Source organism: Sinohyriopsis cumingii, unplaced genomic scaffold (assembly GCF_028554795.1).
Source record: "Sinohyriopsis cumingii isolate HCF-2022 unplaced genomic scaffold, ASM2855479v2 utg001510l, whole genome shotgun sequence".
NCBI lineage: Eukaryota > Metazoa > Mollusca > Bivalvia > Unionida > Unionidae > Sinohyriopsis > Sinohyriopsis cumingii.
This window is the reverse complement of record NW_028316007.1, coordinates 2,335,272-2,355,379: the sequence shown is the minus strand read 5'-3', so window position 1 is coordinate 2,355,379 and position 20,108 is coordinate 2,335,272. Positions and strand designations below refer to the sequence as shown.

Sequence of the window (20,108 nt, the reverse complement as noted above, 5' to 3'; positions counted from 1 at the left end):
TCACATTTGAAACAGAATGCTGGAAATCAAATTGTCATGATTTTACTCAGCTAACATGGGATGACTTCATTCATCTTCATGGACAAAACTTTGCTGAACTTCAAAGTAAGTTTTTTTAATCAATGTATTGTTTTCATTTAAGTCGTATTTCAAAATGCATTTGTGAACTTATACATTGGTAAACGATACCAATATATATATATATATATATATATATATATATATATATATATATATATATATATATATATATATTTGCAGTGGTCCCCCTTTATACTTACACCCCTTCTGCACCAGGAAAGTGACCATATAAGACAGGTGGCCTTTCCAGAGGGGGCTATAGAAAAGTATATGTAACTATGTAGTAAGAAGCTACATGTAACTTAAAAGCATTTAATATCTTCATTTAAAAGTAACATTAAGTATTAAAATGTTTTTCTTATCATTAATAGTTTGTATTCTTAAACGTGAAATGCGAGTGTAGTATAGTTGACACACGCATTCTAAAACCATTCAAAACATCATTGAGGTCTTCGTAAAAATATTGCTTGGCATTGACAATCATTCTCTTTCAGTTTACTCCAATTCTCCACTGCTGCAGAATATTCTCCTTATTTGTTACTATGATGTTTTTTGAGTCTTGCCAACATCAAATATTTTGACAAGAACTCTTGAACTCTGCATTTACAGATAATTATATAATATTAACCATAGTAGTACATGGTATAATATTAACCATAGTGGTACATGTTATAATATTAACCATAGTAGTACATGTTATAATATTAACCATAGTAGTACATGTTATAATATTAACCATAGTGGTACATGTTATAATATTAACCATAGTAGTACATGTTATAATATTAACCATAGTAGTACATGTTATAATATTAACCATAGTAGTACATGTTATAATATTAACCATAGTAGTACATGTTATAATATTAACCATAGTGGTACATGTTATAATATTAACCATAGTAGTACATGTTATAATATTAACCATAGTAGTACATGTTATAATATTAACCATAGTAGTACATGTTATAATATTAACCATAGTAGTACATGTTATAATATTAACCATAGTGGTACATGTTATAATATTAACCATAGTGGTACATGTTATAATATTAACCATAGTGGTACATGTTATAATATTAACCATAGTGGTACATGTTATAATATTAACCATAGTGGTACATGTTATAATATTAACCATAGTAGTACATGTTATAATATTAACCATAGTAGTACATGTTATAATATTAACCATAGTGGTACATGTTATAATATTAACCATAGTGGTACATGTTATAATATTAACCATAGTGGTACAATGTTATAATGTTCTTTAGCCAACAATTCTTTCAGTAATGAAAACCAGACATCAGGAAACAGACATTGGTAGTCATAGCCTCAGATCATCAGATTACTTATCGTACCATTGAATTATTTTATGGTCCTGGACATATATTAAAATAAAATGAGGCTGATGGTTATTTTTGGCCTAAAATGCTGGCTGCATGCTACATCAGAGAGATGACCACCCACTAGGTGTATTTTTGTATATGAACTTGTCGGTACAGAGAAAATGTCTTGTAGAGGAGGTGGCCGCTGGTGAGGGGAGTTGTACAAGAGGGGGACCACTGTTTATATCATTGTTCTGCAAATTTGATTTGCCTTTTCAGAGATACATAGATTTATCTACTCTCTTAAAAAATAACAATGTTACATTTTTAGCAAATATGATGAAAGTCATCATACTTCTGGTGGTGTTCTATGATGCACTGTTTTACCGCTAAGTGTTTAAAATTGCAGTTGAAATTAGTAAATAAGATAAAATGGATTAAAACCGGTTTTACTCTATTGAAAATTTGGGTCAGATCACAGATAATATGCTATTCCATTTTAAAGATAAGTTATCATTTCCAGAATACATTGTGTATCAGAAATTTAAATGAGAACAAATCTGTCAGCTTAAATCTTTCAGGTTGATGATCATTAATTTGGAAAGACCTCTTAAATGTAATTCGTAATCTTGGGTGAAAAAGTGAAGATGACTTCCTATTACATTTCCAACCAATTAATGATTACAGTTTTTATATATTGATCTTAATTACAATATTGTAAGCAAGATTGGTTCTTTGATGTCTATGTTATCACACAATCACGACATCTGTTGGATATTTTCAATAATGTTGAGGAAATTGGAATACAAATATCCTATTCGTGTCCTATTTTACATTTTTTCAGAACATATATATTAATGCATTAAATTATCTATTTAATTTTTTCATGCAGGTCCATACTTTCTACCAGTCATGTGGCTATTCAGGGGATAGACAACCTTCCTGTAACTGTGGTGCATTTATCAAATCTGGTGATGATGTCTTTGTAATTGATCAATGTAAAAGAAAGGACCAGCCTGACAGTAAGGCAATGGAAGCTCTTCTATATAAAAATGGAGAAATTACACCTGGTACTTCCATAAGGATGAGCGGTGATGGAAAACGTTTCTATGTATGTGAAACTAAATTTTATCTCACAATATCCTGTTAGTATTTAAATCACAGAAAAGTAATTTGATTCAAAGCTGTATCTTATCAGTTCATTCATTATTTCTTGCTTTGGTGTTCTTTTAAGTAGAATAGGTTTCTGCATTACAAAGTACAGTATTTTATTGTCTGTTGAAGATACATTTTTATTTTCTCAGAAAATGAAGTCTTTCTGACCAAAATTCATGAAAGGTTTGTAAGTTAAAATTGTTTCAGATGCTGGAACAATTTAGGAACATTGTTTGAGAATATACCATGTTTTAAAAACCTGATACAGTTTGAAAAATAACATTTTTTCATTTACTAGTTTTACCTTCCATCAGTCTCAACAAATACATTATTTCATATACTGGTGTTTCCCTTCCCAGTCCCAACAAATACATTATTTCTTTTACTGTATTACAACTCTATGGTCAGAAACTAAGATACAGAAAGAAGTAAAGCAACAAGTTTTGTAAAAGTTAACAAACAATTTCATTATCAATGTTATAGATGAAAATGTGAGAGGAGCTTAAAGTATGAATTGAATCCAAAATAATCATAAAAAAGTTCTATTAATGTCCAAAGAATGAAAAGTTCCATATAGTGTACTAGTCGACCAAGAATCATGATGTCAAAATGGCATTGTCCACAACTCCTTTGGATAATTCACAATAGTTTCAAAATAATATGGTTGAATTGAGCACTTTCTATTTCCACTAAACTGTCCAAACAGATGTTTTTCCTCTCAGATAATATCTAGGTACAACATAAAACATGCCTGCAGACACAAAGTTACAACAGGAACACAAGAAATAAGAATGACTCCAAAATAGGAATGAATCTGATTGCTCAGTTCACTCCTTGTATACACTTTCAAGAGTCTATTACAACTATATGTTGCAAAATACCCTACATGACAGATCTTACTACTCAGTATAATATTTCAAAATACCTATTCATGTGACCACACTCATCCAATAGGAATCAACTTAATTTTTCTAAGATGCCACCTAACCAATTAGTCCAATGGGCAAAGGCAGAATATCATTAACATATTTACTGATAATTTTATTATTAGTAACTGTCAACACATACATAAGCATCTATTAATAGGTACTATGCATTTTTACATGTTCTAATATCTTAAAATAGCCCGTATGCATTTATGAAATCCAGCTATAGATAATCATTACAATATACAATAATGAACAAAAATTGCAAAAATTTGACAAAATTATGTAGGTGTTTCAAAAAATATAGATATACATAACAACTAGTATTTCCTTTTCTTAAGGTAACAAAGTTGGATGAATAACAAAAGCAGATTTTTGCTTAAAATGGATGCAGCATTTGATTATGATCTTATTAATATACAGAACCTATCCTTACACAATATTAAAACAGCTGCACTTTTACGATGTGTAGCAGATTATTGTGTAACAGCATGGAGATTTTTCTTGCTACAATATATTGAGGGTTATGGGTAGTTGATAAAAACCAACTTACAAGAAAATTTAAAGCAATCAGAATTTATGGTTCTTACTTGATTTGCACCTTTACAACCAGAATTTGGATCCCCTATATTGGCACATGCAAAAGTTTTCTTCAAACACAGTATCATGGGTGATTGTTGGTTGTTTATTCATGCAGTAAGTTTGCTATAGTAATGAGTGTTGTTATTGATATAACACTTTTGGATTATTATTTTACATTGCTTTTTGTCATTTTGTCCTTTCAGTTATATATTGATGAACAGGTATGCAAAATACAAGAGATATAAAGTAAATGATTATACACATGATGAATGCCATGCTTTCACAGTGTCAGTTACTTCTGTGTGCAGTGTTTGCTGTAAGTGCTTGGAGGCAGTGTAGTACCCTGTTCTGTGCAAAAGCTTTAAAAAGTCAAGAGAGACAAGTGAAGTCTCGATCACTGCAAAAGTGACATCTTGAATCTTTACCAGAAGGTCTCGTCACTAGCATGAATAGTGGTGGACACATACTTTATTGCCCTGCCCCCCCCCCAAACAGAAGATGATGCATACTATGCCCAATGTGACTGTGTGTGTGTGTGTGATTTGGATTTTTAATGTAGCTTTAACAATTTTTCAGTTATATTGCTATGATATCTGCATTGTGGCAGTTTTAGCGATGTCTAGCACAGGGGCATCATGCCACAGACATGTAGTGTGATGTCCCAACCAGTCACATTATCCTGACACCAGGCCGACCAGTCCTAACACTAACCTCTTAATGCTGAGTGCCAAGCAAGGCAGCTGTTAGTACCATTTTATAAGTCTTTGGTATGACTCGGGGGGGGGGGGAGATCGAACCCATGACCTCCCACATCCAAGGCGGACACTCTAACTCTAGGCCACCGGAGCAGTCCCACTGTGACTGTTATATCTGGACGGCTTGAATGGAGATGCCAGCAATATACCTTTCCCTGGCAATGCTTGAGTTGCAAATGTGTAGACGTGTAGGAATCAAAGATGCAGATTCCAGCCTTGAGAGAATTTTTGTCTTTCATCCATTGTTTATTTCCAGTAGTGGCATAAATTTAACAGGATTATTCTTCTCATTCTATTGCACCCTGTGGACATAAGTCTTGCCTCATATCCACGAATGGCCCTCAGGCCTGTAAGTGCAAGCATATGAGTGTTTTCTGAAATTGGTGATCGTATGGAAGTATGTTCCATTGTTATGTGTCATATTCGGCCACTCCAGCTGTAGACCAGGCTATACCTTTTCACTGGCGACCAGATGTCCACTGTGTTCATGAGACATGCTATATACAAACCAGCTGTTCTGTTGAATGAAGAGTCATACAGTGATTACGGAATCATTTCATCTGTTTTGGCATCCATTCCATCTAACTGTTTGCCTAGCCAACTGTCCAGTCATCCATCTCACTTTTCATCCATCCTTCCAGCCATAAGTACTAGGAAGACATGTAATGTTGATAAGCCACAAGTTATCTGGTGGCCCATTTTTTTCATGATATATCCAGTGGATCGATATTGTACCAGACACAGGTATGATGGCACTGCCTTGTGTTTGCTGGTGGATGAGATGTTTTGAATTTTGAAAGCAATGTCTGATTAGGACAACTTCATTATCATTGTGGTGACAAATTGATCAATTGGCTTACTCCAGCCCCACCATGGAGTTTACTGAGTTCAGCTTCAAAATGGCTGTTGTTGAAAACATTTATAGGGTATTACTACCCTCTGATTGTCTACAGCTTCTCATTTCAGCTCAGGGTTTTAAAAATAACCTCACTAAAGCTGATATTCTATAAAACATGTTTTAGCATACAGGGTGAGCAAGGTGCATGCTCTTTCTGTGGACCGAACTATCTCCAGTTCAGATCAAATGATTCTCTATTCCTAATGATGCAACCTGGTTTTGTAGCTAAGAATCAGGCATTGAGTATACCTCTCCATTATAGATATGCTGAGGCAGACAGCGTTTCAAGACCCAATACATGCTTTGAAGTAGAAGTCCAGAAAAGGGGATATAATCCCTCAAGCCATTACACTAAGGCTGAATTCTGTAATACACTCAATTTATTCTTTTATATATATATATATATATATATATATATATATATATATATATATATATACTAAGTGAAGATTAGTTTATTCAGAGTGTTTAGAGTGATCTCTGAAAGCCTAGTGTTTGAACATAGCATTTCAATCCAAGACATAGCAGCAGCCATTGGTTGGCATTTTTATCTCAGATATATAATAATTGGATCTGTTCGGTCCAGCGGCTGCAGCCTTGATGACCACTAGACCTAGATGATGTCAGCAAGACTTTCTCCTGGGTGTTTAGTGCTTTCACCAGATTTGCATGGAGTTTTTTCTCATTAAGGATTCCTTTGTTCTTATATTTGTATTGTTATGACATGTTACATTTGTATTGTTATGATATGTTATATTTGTATTGTTATGACATGTTACATGACCAGTCATGTCCTGTCCTCATATTAGAAGAGGAATTTATTCCTGACAATTTTCTTCCCTTGAAGGGTGCCATTTGCAGATGTTGGATGCTTATATATTTCATCCTCAAATTACCTGTTCTACTAACTTTAATGTGATTGGGGGAATGCATTCGATGGAGAAAGTAAAACTATTTAATATAAATTCTATTTCTCAGAGAATAATTATACCCAATTATATTGCTATTATTACTAAACCCTACCATGCATCTCCACAAATTAAAGTGTTCTTTTTTTATGTATCACACGGCTTCAATTGGTAAGCATGTAGTTCATGGGTAGCCAGCCAGATTTTTTAAGGGGAGGTAATTGGTAAGAATTTTTTTTCCTTTTCATCAATATGGTATATAGACATGTAACTTTGGGTCTTTCTGAGATTGCAGGATTTCAGAAGTAGCAGAATTTAGTTTTACAACGCTAATGGCATCTGGAAACTATTCTCATTGAAACATGATCTACTAAAAAGATACACCTTTTCACTGCAACCATACCTACACAGATAAGACATTTCATCTGTCAGTTAACTTTTTGCTGGTATGGGCAAGCAGAATACACCTAATTTGCATTTTGCAAGAGTCAGCCAATCAAAGTAGAATACACCTAATGTGCTCTCTTGCATTTTGCAAGAGTCAACCAATCAAAGTAGAATAAACCTAATGTGCTCTCTTGCATTTTGCAAGAGTCAACCAATCAAAGTAGAAGTCATGATGGTTCATTAGTTAGTGTAGTGGTCTTGTGGCTGAAAGGGTCCATTATTAAACTGTAATCAGGTCAGATGGGTTTGCCTGGCATTGTGTACCCTTGGGCATGGGACATTATTCCAGTTGCTTTGTACTAAATAACCTGCCTGAGTGTGTATCTGTTCCATAAAAGCACCAAATCATCAGACACAATAATCCAAGTTATCTCATAAGGAACACTGATCATATATGGCATGGTGTTTCACAAGGATTTTTAAGTAATAATGAATACTTAAAAACTGGTTGCATAACTGGGTGTTGGGGGTGTTGAAAAAGAAAGAAGTGTGCATGTTTGTGATGTCTTCTGTCACAAGCTATCCTTGATTTTTACAGGTTGTTTTTCCATCTGGTACAGTAGTGACAGTTCTTGTAAGCAACAAGCTGTTAAATGTCTATGTAGCACCATCTACACTTGACTGGAAAAACACAAAAGGTAGAGAAAATGTATTTCACTAATGAGAAATATTCTTGGTAAAGTAGGCCTCAGTTATTTCATGAGTGATATTATACAGTTTCATATTTTCATTTATGTGCTTGGCCATGTACACACCCAGTTTAAAAAGGTATACTAACTTATGTACTAATTAAATATTGTAATCTAATTATTTTTGACAGTCACTGCTTTTATTTGTATTATTGCAGCGCAAATAGAGTCTTTAACATGGTTTGAAATTACAGAATGTTTTCAACAAATTATTCAGTGGAAGGTTAACATGTCAAATATTGGATGTAATCTTGGATGCTGATTGGCTCACATACTTTAAAAAAAATTGTTGTTGTGGTATCTGTGCAGGATTATATTGAATTGTATCATTAGGATCAACCACTATACTTAAAGATGAATTAAACATTAGTATTACATGGTATTAGTTCATTTTTTTTAATACTGCAAAACTAGTACTAATATTTCACTTTAAGGAATTAAAAATATTTTTTTTACATAAAGAGGGTTGCATTAGAAACAGGAAAAATATGCATCCATTTTACTTAGGTCTTAGAGCTTAATTTGCTGTGTCTTAGTTTGTTATTTATGGGTTCTATTAAGTCATTTTACCAAAAGATTATGACAGTATTACCTGAAGGAACAGTCTAAATTGTATGCCCTGTGTTAATAGGTTTATGTGGTAACTATGATGGTGATCCAGAAAATGACCTATTGGCATCCGATGGCACAATATACAAGGTTTCCACAGCTCCAAACAACTTCAGTGAATCTTGGAGGTAAAGAACTCAGCTGTTACTCTTCAAACAGAACTTATTACTAAAAGGGAAAAATGTCTCTATTTTGCACAATCATGCTAGTGATTGATTTTGATGTATTTTTGTTTGCATTAGCAGATAGCAAGACGTAGGTGTTACTTTTGTGGTAGAGATAGTGCATCAAAATTTATCCATTTGCCAACAGAATTGTGAAGGGATATATCATCTCATCCTTTCTTTCTTTCATTTCATTCACTCATTCATTATTTGTTTGTTTGTTCATTACCAACACTAATGAGATAAACTCATTGTACAGAGAGCAGGAGTACTAGTACAGAGAGCAAGAGGAAAACATGGAGATCATATGTCTTTGTGTTTGAACTCATTCTGTTAGATCAGAATGAAATGTGATATATAGAACCATTGGAAAAAATTATCACAGCACTCATAGAAATCAGATGAATTCATCATGACCCTTCCAGAAACTTCAAATACATTGTTTCAAACTTTTTCCAAACATATAAATAAAAATTTGACCATATCAAAAACCTAAAACAAAAATAAGTTCTTATAAATTAAAATGTATTCATTTCAACACTGCAGACCAGTAAATTGGTCTAGTAACAAAAATTCCCTCACAAAACTGCAGACTGGGATACTGGACTTAAATATGTGTCTCATTTTGACAATGTATTCTTTGATTGGTCAATATTGGAGGTCCCCGTTTATGAATAATTTTTTCATAGTATGATTCATTGCAACTATTTGGATACATTCAGACTTTAAGATAGGTTGTTAACAAGAAATTAGTGATTTTCCAATCTATAAATATTAATTTTCAAAGTCAGCTAAGTACATCCAAAACTGCACACTTGTCAGATGATGAGTCTGAATTTGTCCAAAACTTCTTTCATTTATCAATGAATAAATTCATTTAGATCAGAGCCTACTATAATATGGCTCCAAAGATGGAGACATGGTTGAAGCTGCCATTGCAACACCTGATGACATCTCAAGTCAATTATTGGATAAAGCTCCCATTTTTACCCCTGAAATCACAGCCATACTCAAATCTTTAATCTACATTGCAAATTCTGCTTTCCAAAACAAATTTGTCATCTTTTCAGATTCCTTTTCAACTTTGAGAGTCACACTGAAAACCATGCAAAACCTGTCAACATTCCAAATCTTACAGAAAGATGATTTGCTCCTGATTGGAAAAAGTATTCTGTACTGTTGGCTGACTAGTCAGACTGTTTGTATTAAGGATAATGAAAACACAAATAAAGCAGCCAAGGCTGCCCTTCCATCATCTATTTATAATTGAAAGATTCTATTTAATGATTTCACATATTATATGAATGGCATGTTCTTCATACTTGGCAAAACAATGTGGAGAAAAAATCCACAAGCCTGCTGTGGAACATCAAGCCCATCATTGTACATGGGCATCCGTTACATAGAACCAATTGCAGAGATGAGGTGGTAATTTGCAGATGTCATATACACACCTGACTTATGGTTACCTTATTAGGAATGAACCTCAACCAGATTGCATACCCTACCAGTTTCCACTCACTCTGGAACACATTAATGTCGAGTGTGTTGACCTATACCCTGCGAGATGGAAGTTATGTGAACTCAGTAAGGGAACTGAATGATGACAAAATCTTGGATTCTTGAGGGAATTATTTATTTTAAAAAAATTACCATATGATACCTTTGTCATTTTTTGAATACTTTTTACTGAGTTCTTGCATCTGTACCTTTGAACTTTTATTGTTTAGTAATTCATGTTTATGTTTACTTGAAAACCTTAGACTTTATCTTCCAAGGTATTTATAGATTGTTTCTTTTGCAATACCTTATAATTACCTTTTTGGAACTTTACATTTTACCATATTGCTAATGTTATAGTGATATGCCATTAAACCTATTACATAAATACATTGTTCATTTATTCAGTTGCTCATTCATCATCAGCCTCTAAATAGTTTGTTAACCACTCAGCATCTCAGACTCCATTTCAGCACTTATGGGAATCGGTATATGGATGCATCAGTAACTTAGCCACACAAAAGTTAAATCATTGTAACCTAATTTGCACACTTGAGTGGCTTATCATTTTCAGCTGTTACTTTCTTTGCTACATACTCAATGTTTTGGACCCTGTTTCTTCTACTCATGAAAATTGGTCCATGTAAAGTAACTCAACCGTGTCCAAATTGATACACTTCAGTGACTTTTGTATATTTCAAAATATTTTTCATTACACCCTCAATATAGTAGACCCTATTTCATCTGCACTCAAGTAACTTTATGTGGGTACAGCTCAACTGTAGTTACTCAACCATACGTGTGCAAGTAATTTTTGTATTCTTAGTATTTCATTTGTTACATACTCAATATCAAGAACCCTTTTATACCAGCACTCAAGAAAATTTATATGTGGTTGTATCTCAAAGACAGAAACTTACCCAAACTAGGTCAGCATTGACCTAATTTTCATGCTTGAGTGCTTGAGTATTATTAAAATTTTCAACAGCTCTTGATACACCATCCATATCTTTGACCCTGTTTTAACTGTATTTATACAAATTACAACATGGATGCATATCAATGTGAGTAAACTGTAGTGTAATTTTTGCAGTGACTTCTGTATTTTCAGCTATCAGTTCATTAAACTTTATGTATCATGTACTCAGTTTTTCTTGCACATGAAAATTATTGTGTGGATGCATCATGGACAGTAACTCAGACATACCAGAAGTAGGGCACTGTGACTTAATTTTCAGGATTGCCTCTTTACTAGTCTGTATATTTGTAAGCTAGTCCAAATATACTCCTATTGGCAAGGATATTCATAATTAAAAGTAATTGCCTTGTGATAGTAGTCATCATTGCTGTATAACGATGGTTTATTGAAAGATATACTGCTCTACAGAATCTTGGACTGTTTTTTTTTTCACATGATGACCTTTCTTGTTTTGACTGAACTTAAATGCACATTGTCATCCATATTCAGGAGGTCTTTCTGACTTGTACACTTTGTCATCCATATTCTTTCTGACTTGTACACTTTGTCATCCATATTCAAGAGGTCTTTCTGACTTGTACACTTTGTCATCCATATTCAAGAGGTCTTTCTGACTTGTACACTTTGTCATCCATATTCAAGAGGTCTTTCTGACTCGAACACTTTGTCATCCATATTCACAAGGTCTTTCTGACTCGAACACTTTGTCATCCATATTCAAGAGGTCTTTCTGACTCGAACACTTTGTCATCCATATTCAAGAGGTCTTTCTGACCATTTAATTTTTTTGTCTTAAATATTGAGTAAAGCGATAAAGCTACATGGCATGTTTCAGCTTTTTCAGTACAGCTATCAATTCATAATTCATGATCTTTAAAAGCCATTGAAAGGAAAGATAGAAATGTTCAGCTTTAAAATCTAAAAAACGTTTTACAATTTGTTTTGAGACAATGTCTGATAAGTAAAAACTGCTTAGGAGGAATTTTGTACTCATAGAGGTGACCTTCATTAAGTAAAATATAATGTTGACAGCCAGATGTTAAACAAAAAACAGATGTAACATGTTGACAGCTTTATTATACTGGAAAACTGACATCTTACTCCATACCTTACAGAGTACAGAACTCAATACGGCTTGGTGTAGTAGCATCACCTATTGCATTCTCCCCGACATATTGTCTCTGTTCAATTGATGGAACCACGCCTCCACTGTGCTCAAGTTCAATACTGTCAGAGACCTGTGATCTTGTACAAGGTAAAGATTCCATACAAAATTTTACATCTTTTTTTTTTGTATCTCTCTAATGCTTTCAGTGGACATATTTGAAGAAACCTTGTTTAATCAGAAACCATTAACTCTTTGCAAATGAGGCTTATAATGTATGTTTGTTAGTATATGTAGATGACCTTATTTGATAATTGCACCTTTTCAGTGACTTTTATGAGCTTTATCAGGTTTGGGGCCATTTTAGTCCTGTTATGGGGTTCATGTTGTTTTCTGGAAAATTGTGCAAAAATAGCAAGCAAATGTGCAACAGTTGTACATAGTATTTTCAAGCTATTTCATTATTTTTTCTTTAAATTCCACCTATATACAGAAAATTTCCAATTATTTTGAACTGGAGGGGGAAATTCTAAGTCCTAGAGTAGACCCGGTTGAAGATTTGACAACATATATCTACTGGTAGCTGTCATTTTGTATGATTGTCTCCATAGATGAAAAATTTGGGGGAAAGTTTTAAATCATCACTAAATGTAATGTTATGTATATGTCTAAGTATATTTACAAATGTGAAGATATGGAGATCAATAAAATTGTTGAATACAAGAGTGTAGTTCATGATACGTTTTACTTTAGACTACCAGTACTCATCTCTCCTGCCAATCTGTATCCTGTATCATGCTGTGTGACAGTCACCAGTTAAGCAGGACACTATAGTCTGTTTCAAACCAGTTAAGCAGGGCACTATAACCTGTTTCAATAAAGTAACATGCTGTTTGAGAGTGACCAGTTAAGCAGGGCAGTATAGCCTTTTTCAGTAAAGTAACATGCTGCTTGAAAGTGACCAGTTAAGCAGGACACTATAGTCTGTTTCAACCAGTTATCCAGGGCACTATCACCTGTTTCAACGAGTTAGGCAGGGCACTATAGCCTGTTCCAATAAAGTAATTGATACACTCAATAGTATGTAATGCTAATTAAAAACTTAATGATCTAAATGAAAGAGAGGCATTTTACTTCCTACCATGGAAACTGGATTAGGCTGTCTGTATGTGTTATACCACTTAGTAAGACTACGCCAGTTTTGTTAAAATGGGAGAAGAAATATAAGACTGGGAAACTTTTAATTTTTTTGCTTTTTTAGAAACAGTAGCAGATAATTTAGAGTAATTAATCTTTGCAGATCTTTTTATGTAGGTGACATAAATTATGTTTTGATTAACTGGTAATCTAGAGTACATACTTTATGGTTCCAGGTGAAGACATAACAAACACTTTGTCAAATGCATTCACTGAAGCAAGCCGTAGGAGAAGAGCCATCATTGATCCAACTGGTAATATAGACTACAATCCCAGTTACAATCCAGTGGTAAGAATTTTGAACAATATGCAGTTATTCAAAATTTAATAGCTGACATTTTAAATTTAGAAGTCAACATGTGATCTGTTCGAACATGCTAAATTAATGCCATACCTGTTTGAAATATATCAGATTTACCTAACTTATATTTATTGCACCCCTGTGGACTTGGGGATGTAGTATAGGCTATGTGTGATCTCATGTCAGAAGAAGTGACTAACAGGACAGAAACTGTGGTTACGCATTGTTTGTCATTGTCATACCGAACATGCAACCTTGAGGGCACAGGTTTGAATCCAACCATCTAATCAGTTCAGTTCATCTACCATAGTGTGCCCTAAGACAAAGCCCTTTACTCCATTTGTCACTAAATGAACTATTTGTGTTGCTGTGCCATAAAACACCAACCAGCCAACATTTATTGCAGTTAATAAATTTTTTAACGAAACAAAATTACATGTATAATATTTTTTAAATTATAAATTAAAATTATTTTGCATCATTTCAACTAGGAACCATCTTGGCCCACACCTTCAGGCATCACAGAAGAACAAGCAACCAAGATGTGCATGGATGCACTTAGCAACACAGCTTATGTCAAAGAGTATAATTGCACCATCCCTCAACAGACACTTTCTGGTTGCATTGAGGACATCCAGGTATATATATATATATATATATATATATATATATATATATATATATTAATGTAACACAACATCAGAAAAATATCCATGCTTTATTCCTTTGAGCGCTTTCACATCATCTTTATGGATGCTCTTCAGATGAATACATCATTTCTTTAAATATTTTTTAAATAAACGATTTGACGTCATTTTAATATTAATTATGTCATTGTTTTTATGGTGAAATATTAAAAATGTATTTATGTGTGTGTATGTATACCATACCTGTACACATAATTACATTTCTAGTGTTTGAAATGTCATGAAGGTGCATCAGTGCATTGATACAAACGAATGTCAATGTAAAATTTGATTCATACAAATTAAAATCATTGGAAAGTTATTAAGTCATTGTGATATGAAAATGTATTAGTGTATTGATACAATGTATTAGTGTATTGATACAATGTATTAGTGTATTGATACAATGTATTAGTGTATTGATACAATGTATTAGTGTATTGATACAATGTATTAGTGTATTGATACAATGTATTAGTGTATTGATATAATTTATTAGTGTATTGATACAATGTATTAGTGTATTGATAAAATGTATTAGTGTACAATGTATTAGTGTATTGATACAATGTATTAGTGTATTGATAAAATGTATTAGTGTATTGATACAATGTATTAGTGTATTGATAAAATGTATTAGTGTATTGATACAATGTATTAGTGTATTGATACAATGTATTAGTGTATTGATACAATGTATTAGTGTATTGATACAATCTATTAGTGTATTGATACAATGTACCAATGATCATATTTTAATTTTTATAAAGAATTAGCTTAATTCAGTAAGGTCTGGATGTAGAGTACATGTGAAATAGAGTTCCTTTTCTTCAATTAAAGATTCACTATTAGTTAATACCTTATATAAGGGAAGCACCTTGAAGTTTCCTCCTGAACAGTTATGTATATGTTTATTGACTTTTAATAACCTGAGTTCTTCTGTTTTTGGTTTGCTGTCTATGTACTATCATTCTCTTCCTTAGTTCATTTTAAGTCTGACCTATGTAAAAGGCTTCACACTTCACACATATAAATGCATAAATCACATTTCTTAAATTGCAATTCATGTCATGCTTAACTTTAAATAGTGCACACCATTTTTTAATTTTATTGAGTTATTGAGTTTCCTTCTGTTGTATTTGAACAAGTTTTGTATCTATTCATGCCACATTTGGTTACTCAGGCCACTCTTTCAATAAAGTCAAATTTAGATCTAGTTAGAATTTGTTTAAAATTTCTGGGTTGTCTCTTACTATTAATAACTTTCCTTTTTTCCAGTATATATATATGTATATATATATATATATATATATATATATATATATATATATATATATATATATATATATATATATACCCTACCTACCTACCATGTCATTAAGGTGCTAAAGATTCCCTTATATTGTGAGCTTGTAAATCTCTAGTAAGTGCCTTTAGTGCAGTACTGACAAATTAAGATAAACATATTGTGAAATATAAACATTATGGGAACCTTTATGTTTATTCATGGTTTAGGACTGATTTCTTTGTTATAAATGATTAACATTATTACTTTTATATTTTATATTGTAGTACTTCATATTTATATTTTTTTAATGTACCTTTGGCTGGCACCATATAGCTGTTATTTTGTTGTGAAATGCTACACACACACACACACACACACACACACACACACACTGAATGTTGTCAGGAATCAAAACTTGCAAATCCTCTGAATATTGTAAACCATAATGTGTCAAATTTGATAACAGCATTGTACTTGCTACATAGAGTGTTTGTGATTTTCTCACTGGCAACATACAGTTATATACACTGTGACGATGCTGTTATTTACACTGTACACTGTTGTACATTTAGTAGCCTTGTTTCTGTACACTGTTGTACATTTAGTAGCCTTGTTTCTGTACACTGTTGTACATTTAGTAGCCTTGTTTCTGTACGCTGTCGTACATTTAGTAGCCTTGTTTCTGATACTCTCAAGCTCATTTAAAATTGTGATTTACAAATCACTGTAGTAATATTATACAAAAGAGCTGCACATAAAGCTGTACATGTTCTCCATCACCTGAATGTAAAATAATGTAATCTTTTTATTTCTTACTTTGCAGCTGGTGGGATCTGGTGAATTCATCCCAACCTCGATACAGGATCTTCAGAAGGTGTGTTACACAACTGCAATACGCCAAGCCTCGGATCCACAGGCAGTGGCCAGTCTGATATCCATGAATTGCTTGAACAGCTGTAGTGGGCATGGCCAGTGTGTAAATGGTAAGCATGTCAATTTGATGATGTTATCATTAATGTTGCATTTGCCTCATTTTTCTTATTACAACTTTGCATGAGACTGATGACCAATATGCACTACATTTTTAGACCTATTTTAATCTATTTTTTTGTTGAATGTCTTGTATCATAATTTTAGCATGAATAATACAACATTTGGCAATATGATTTATTGAATTCATTGCTTTGAATACATGCAATAAAACTAAAGTAACTCAAATATGAATGACTCAAAACATTAAGTAAAGAATTGTGTTGTCTGCAACCTCAGAGGACCTGACAAAATTTAAAGCATGAAACAAAATATTTTGCTCTAAATAATTTAACTTTTCACAGATCTGTTGTATTTTAATGGGAATATTTCTCTACCGTATATACTCAGGTTTAAATGTAAACAGCATTGAGCCTGATAAATAATGTACTGGCAGATCAGGGTTTATGTTGCTTGTTCTACTGATTACTTCTAACAAACTGAATAGACCTAGATCTGCTTGTGCATTATGATAAGGCAGATCTGGGTCTATGCAGTTTGCAGTTGGATTTGACTTTTACAGGAGTATAGACAGTAAGTTTCTTTCCTTTCTTAATTTCTGCAATTAATCCTCATTAAAGCATTGTAGTTTAATGAATCTGAGTTTCATTAAGAGATAAGATGGAGACAAATAATTTTTAGCTCACTTCTACCAAGTAGAGGGGGGGCCCCGAGTGGTCGAGTGGTCTAAAGCGCTCTCCATTACGGATCACTGCCATCTCACCTCTGTCTGCGTGGGTTTGGGTCTTGGATTCGGCTAATGTGGGTATGTGAGAAAGCTTGCCAGTAACTTCCCGTGGGTCGGTGGTTCTTCCCGGGGTTTTTCCCGGGTTCTTCCTCCACCAATAATACTGGCCGCCACGTATAGCCTATCATGTGCTGAAAATGGTGTTAAACCCTACAAAAACAACAACAAAGTATAGGTAATCATTTGTTCTGCACCTAGCATTGGAGTCGGTATTAACACAGTATATACATAACTACACCATTGCTGAAGGTCAATCATTCTTTAAAGTTTATTCCTTGACCCTGGGCAACAGTTTGTAGTGGGTTTTATAGCACCTATCACTATGGGAGGGGGCTGAGGGGCAAACTTTGTACATATATGTACATTAGTTTTACATTCTTGATTAAGCTTTCTTGTTCAGCTCAGGCTTTTTGCACACTAAACAAATACTTTGATACTTGGAATCTTGAAAGTTGAGGGATGCATCTTGGTGAGTGCTAAACTTAGTCATATCATCACAAAAGTAGGTCACTTTGACATATTTCATGCTTCATTGACTTTGGCTACATTTGGTGGTTTATTTCTCAGTATCAGTTCATGCTCAAACTTTATGACTTTTATGTGTGATTTGGATTTTTTTAAACGTAGCTTTAACAATTTTTCAGTCATATCACTAAGAAATCTGCAGTGTGGCAGTTTATAGTGATGTCTTAGCACTGGGGCATCATGCAGCAGACATGTAGCATGGTGTCCCACCGAGTCACATTATCATGACACCAGGCTAACCAGTCCTAACACTAACCTCTTAATGCTGAACACCAAGCAAGGTAGCTGCTAGTAGCCATTTTTATAAGTCTTTGGTATGACTCGGCCGAGGATTGAACCCATGACCTCCTGCATCCGAGGTGGATGCTCTAACCACTAGGCCACCGGAGTGGTCCATATCTTTTAGTACCAAACCCTTATCATGAAGGAATGTCACAACGACCTACATGTCACATTGTACTGGCTTAGATTAATAAGAATTTGCTTTTAGCTTATTACCAAATAGATGGGGAACCTAGGTGGCTTAGTGGTCTAAAGCATTCACCTTTACAGATCACTGACATCTCACCTCAGAACATGGGGGTTCAAGTCTTGGTTTGTAAGAAAGCTAACCAGTAGCTTCCCATGGGTTAATGGTTCTTCCTCCACCAAATATAATGTCTGCCATGTATAGTCTATTATGATAAATGGCATTAAACTTGCAAAACCAAACCAAACTAAATAGTTCTGTACCATATATATATGTATGTATGTATGTATGTATGTATGTATGTATGTATGTATGTATGTAGAGAGAGAGAGAGATACACTGTTGTACCTGGGTTCATGCATCTTGGTTAGGGTGTGCATCTTGATGAATATTACTCCATCATCAACAAGTAGGTCACTGACCTATATTTCATGTTTCACTGACCAACATTAGCATTTTAGTGGCTTATTAAGGTTTTGTGTTTATCTCAAGACCAAGTTTATTTTCTGTACCATGTATATACACTGTTAAACATTAATTCAGGAAATTTGGTTAGGGGAGACATCTTGAGTACTACTTGCTCTTTAAAAAAGGAGGTCATTGTGGCCTATATTTCAGCAATCACCAACCTTTGTTAAAATTATCAAATTTGATGATTGTATACATCTATAAGTACCACTTTCTCACAGCAAAATAGGATCACAGTGATTTGCATATCAAATTTTACTGGTTTAGGTGAAGTTTTGTGTTAGCTTATAACCAAAAAGGTATTTAGCAGCCTTTATACACACTGATGTATCAAAAGGTTTTTGCAATTTTGTGATATGTATCTTGATGCTGGTTGGTTGTTGGGTTTAATGCCATTTTTCAGCACACAATAGGCTATACATGGCAGCCAGTATTAATGGTGGAGAAAGAACCCAGGAAAACCCCAGAAAGAACCACCAACCCAGAAGCTACTGGCAAGTTTTCTCACATACCCACATTGGCTGAATCTGATACTCGAACCGGCGCAGACAGAGGTGAGATGGCAGTGATCCGTAACGGAGAGCGTTTTAGACCACTTGGCCACTCGGGGCCCCATCTTGATGCTTATCATATACTTATGACCAAAGTAGGTCACTATGACCCATACTTTATTTCACTGGTTTGGATTCAATCCCATCACACTTGGGGATAGTATCTCTATTAGTAACACAATTTTGCAACAAAATAAATTGTGACTTGTATATCTTAGTTTTTTTACTTATATTAAGTTTTTGCATTAAGCCACATGACTTTTTATCTACTGCATTATACTGTTTTACCTGGAATAATGAAATGTGGCTATTGGATGAGTACTGCAATATTATCTTAAAAGACAGTCACAGTGACCCATATTTCATATTTTCACTGACTTTGGTTTAGTTTGATGGTTTTACTGTTAATGCTTTAATCATTTATCTAGCTGGGAGGCCCAGGTGACAGAGTGGTCTATAGCACTCACCCTTACCAATAACTACCATTTCACATCTGTTCATGTGCATTCGAGTTTCAGGTTCAGCTAATGTGGGTATGTGAGAAAGCTTGCCAGTAGCTTCCATGTAGGTCAATTGTTGTTGTTGTAGGGTTTAACACCATTTTTCAGTAGACAATAGGCTATACATGGTGGCCAGTATTAATGGTGGAGGAAGAACCGGGGAAAACCCCAGAAAGAACCACCGACCCATAAGAAGCTACTGGCAAGCTTTCTC

The 20,108-nt window shown here is 33.9% G+C and overlaps 1 protein-coding gene across 1 annotated transcript in view; it reads left to right on the top strand.

Moving 5' to 3' along the window:
• The window catches only part of LOC149772420 (uncharacterized), a 135,323-nt gene that overhangs the window by 93,370 nt on the left and 21,845 nt on the right, over nucleotides 1–20,108 (top strand). The window contains exons 31-37 of the mRNA XM_089947855.1: nucleotides 2,308–2,526; nucleotides 7,625–7,724; nucleotides 8,407–8,512; nucleotides 12,143–12,282; nucleotides 13,506–13,618; nucleotides 14,122–14,268; nucleotides 16,428–16,587. Coding sequence (XP_089803981.1) covers nucleotides 2,308–2,526; nucleotides 7,625–7,724; nucleotides 8,407–8,512; nucleotides 12,143–12,282; nucleotides 13,506–13,618; nucleotides 14,122–14,268; nucleotides 16,428–16,587 — 985 coding nt within the window. The remainder of the gene's footprint in view (nucleotides 1–2,307; nucleotides 2,527–7,624; nucleotides 7,725–8,406; nucleotides 8,513–12,142; nucleotides 12,283–13,505; nucleotides 13,619–14,121; nucleotides 14,269–16,427; nucleotides 16,588–20,108) is intronic.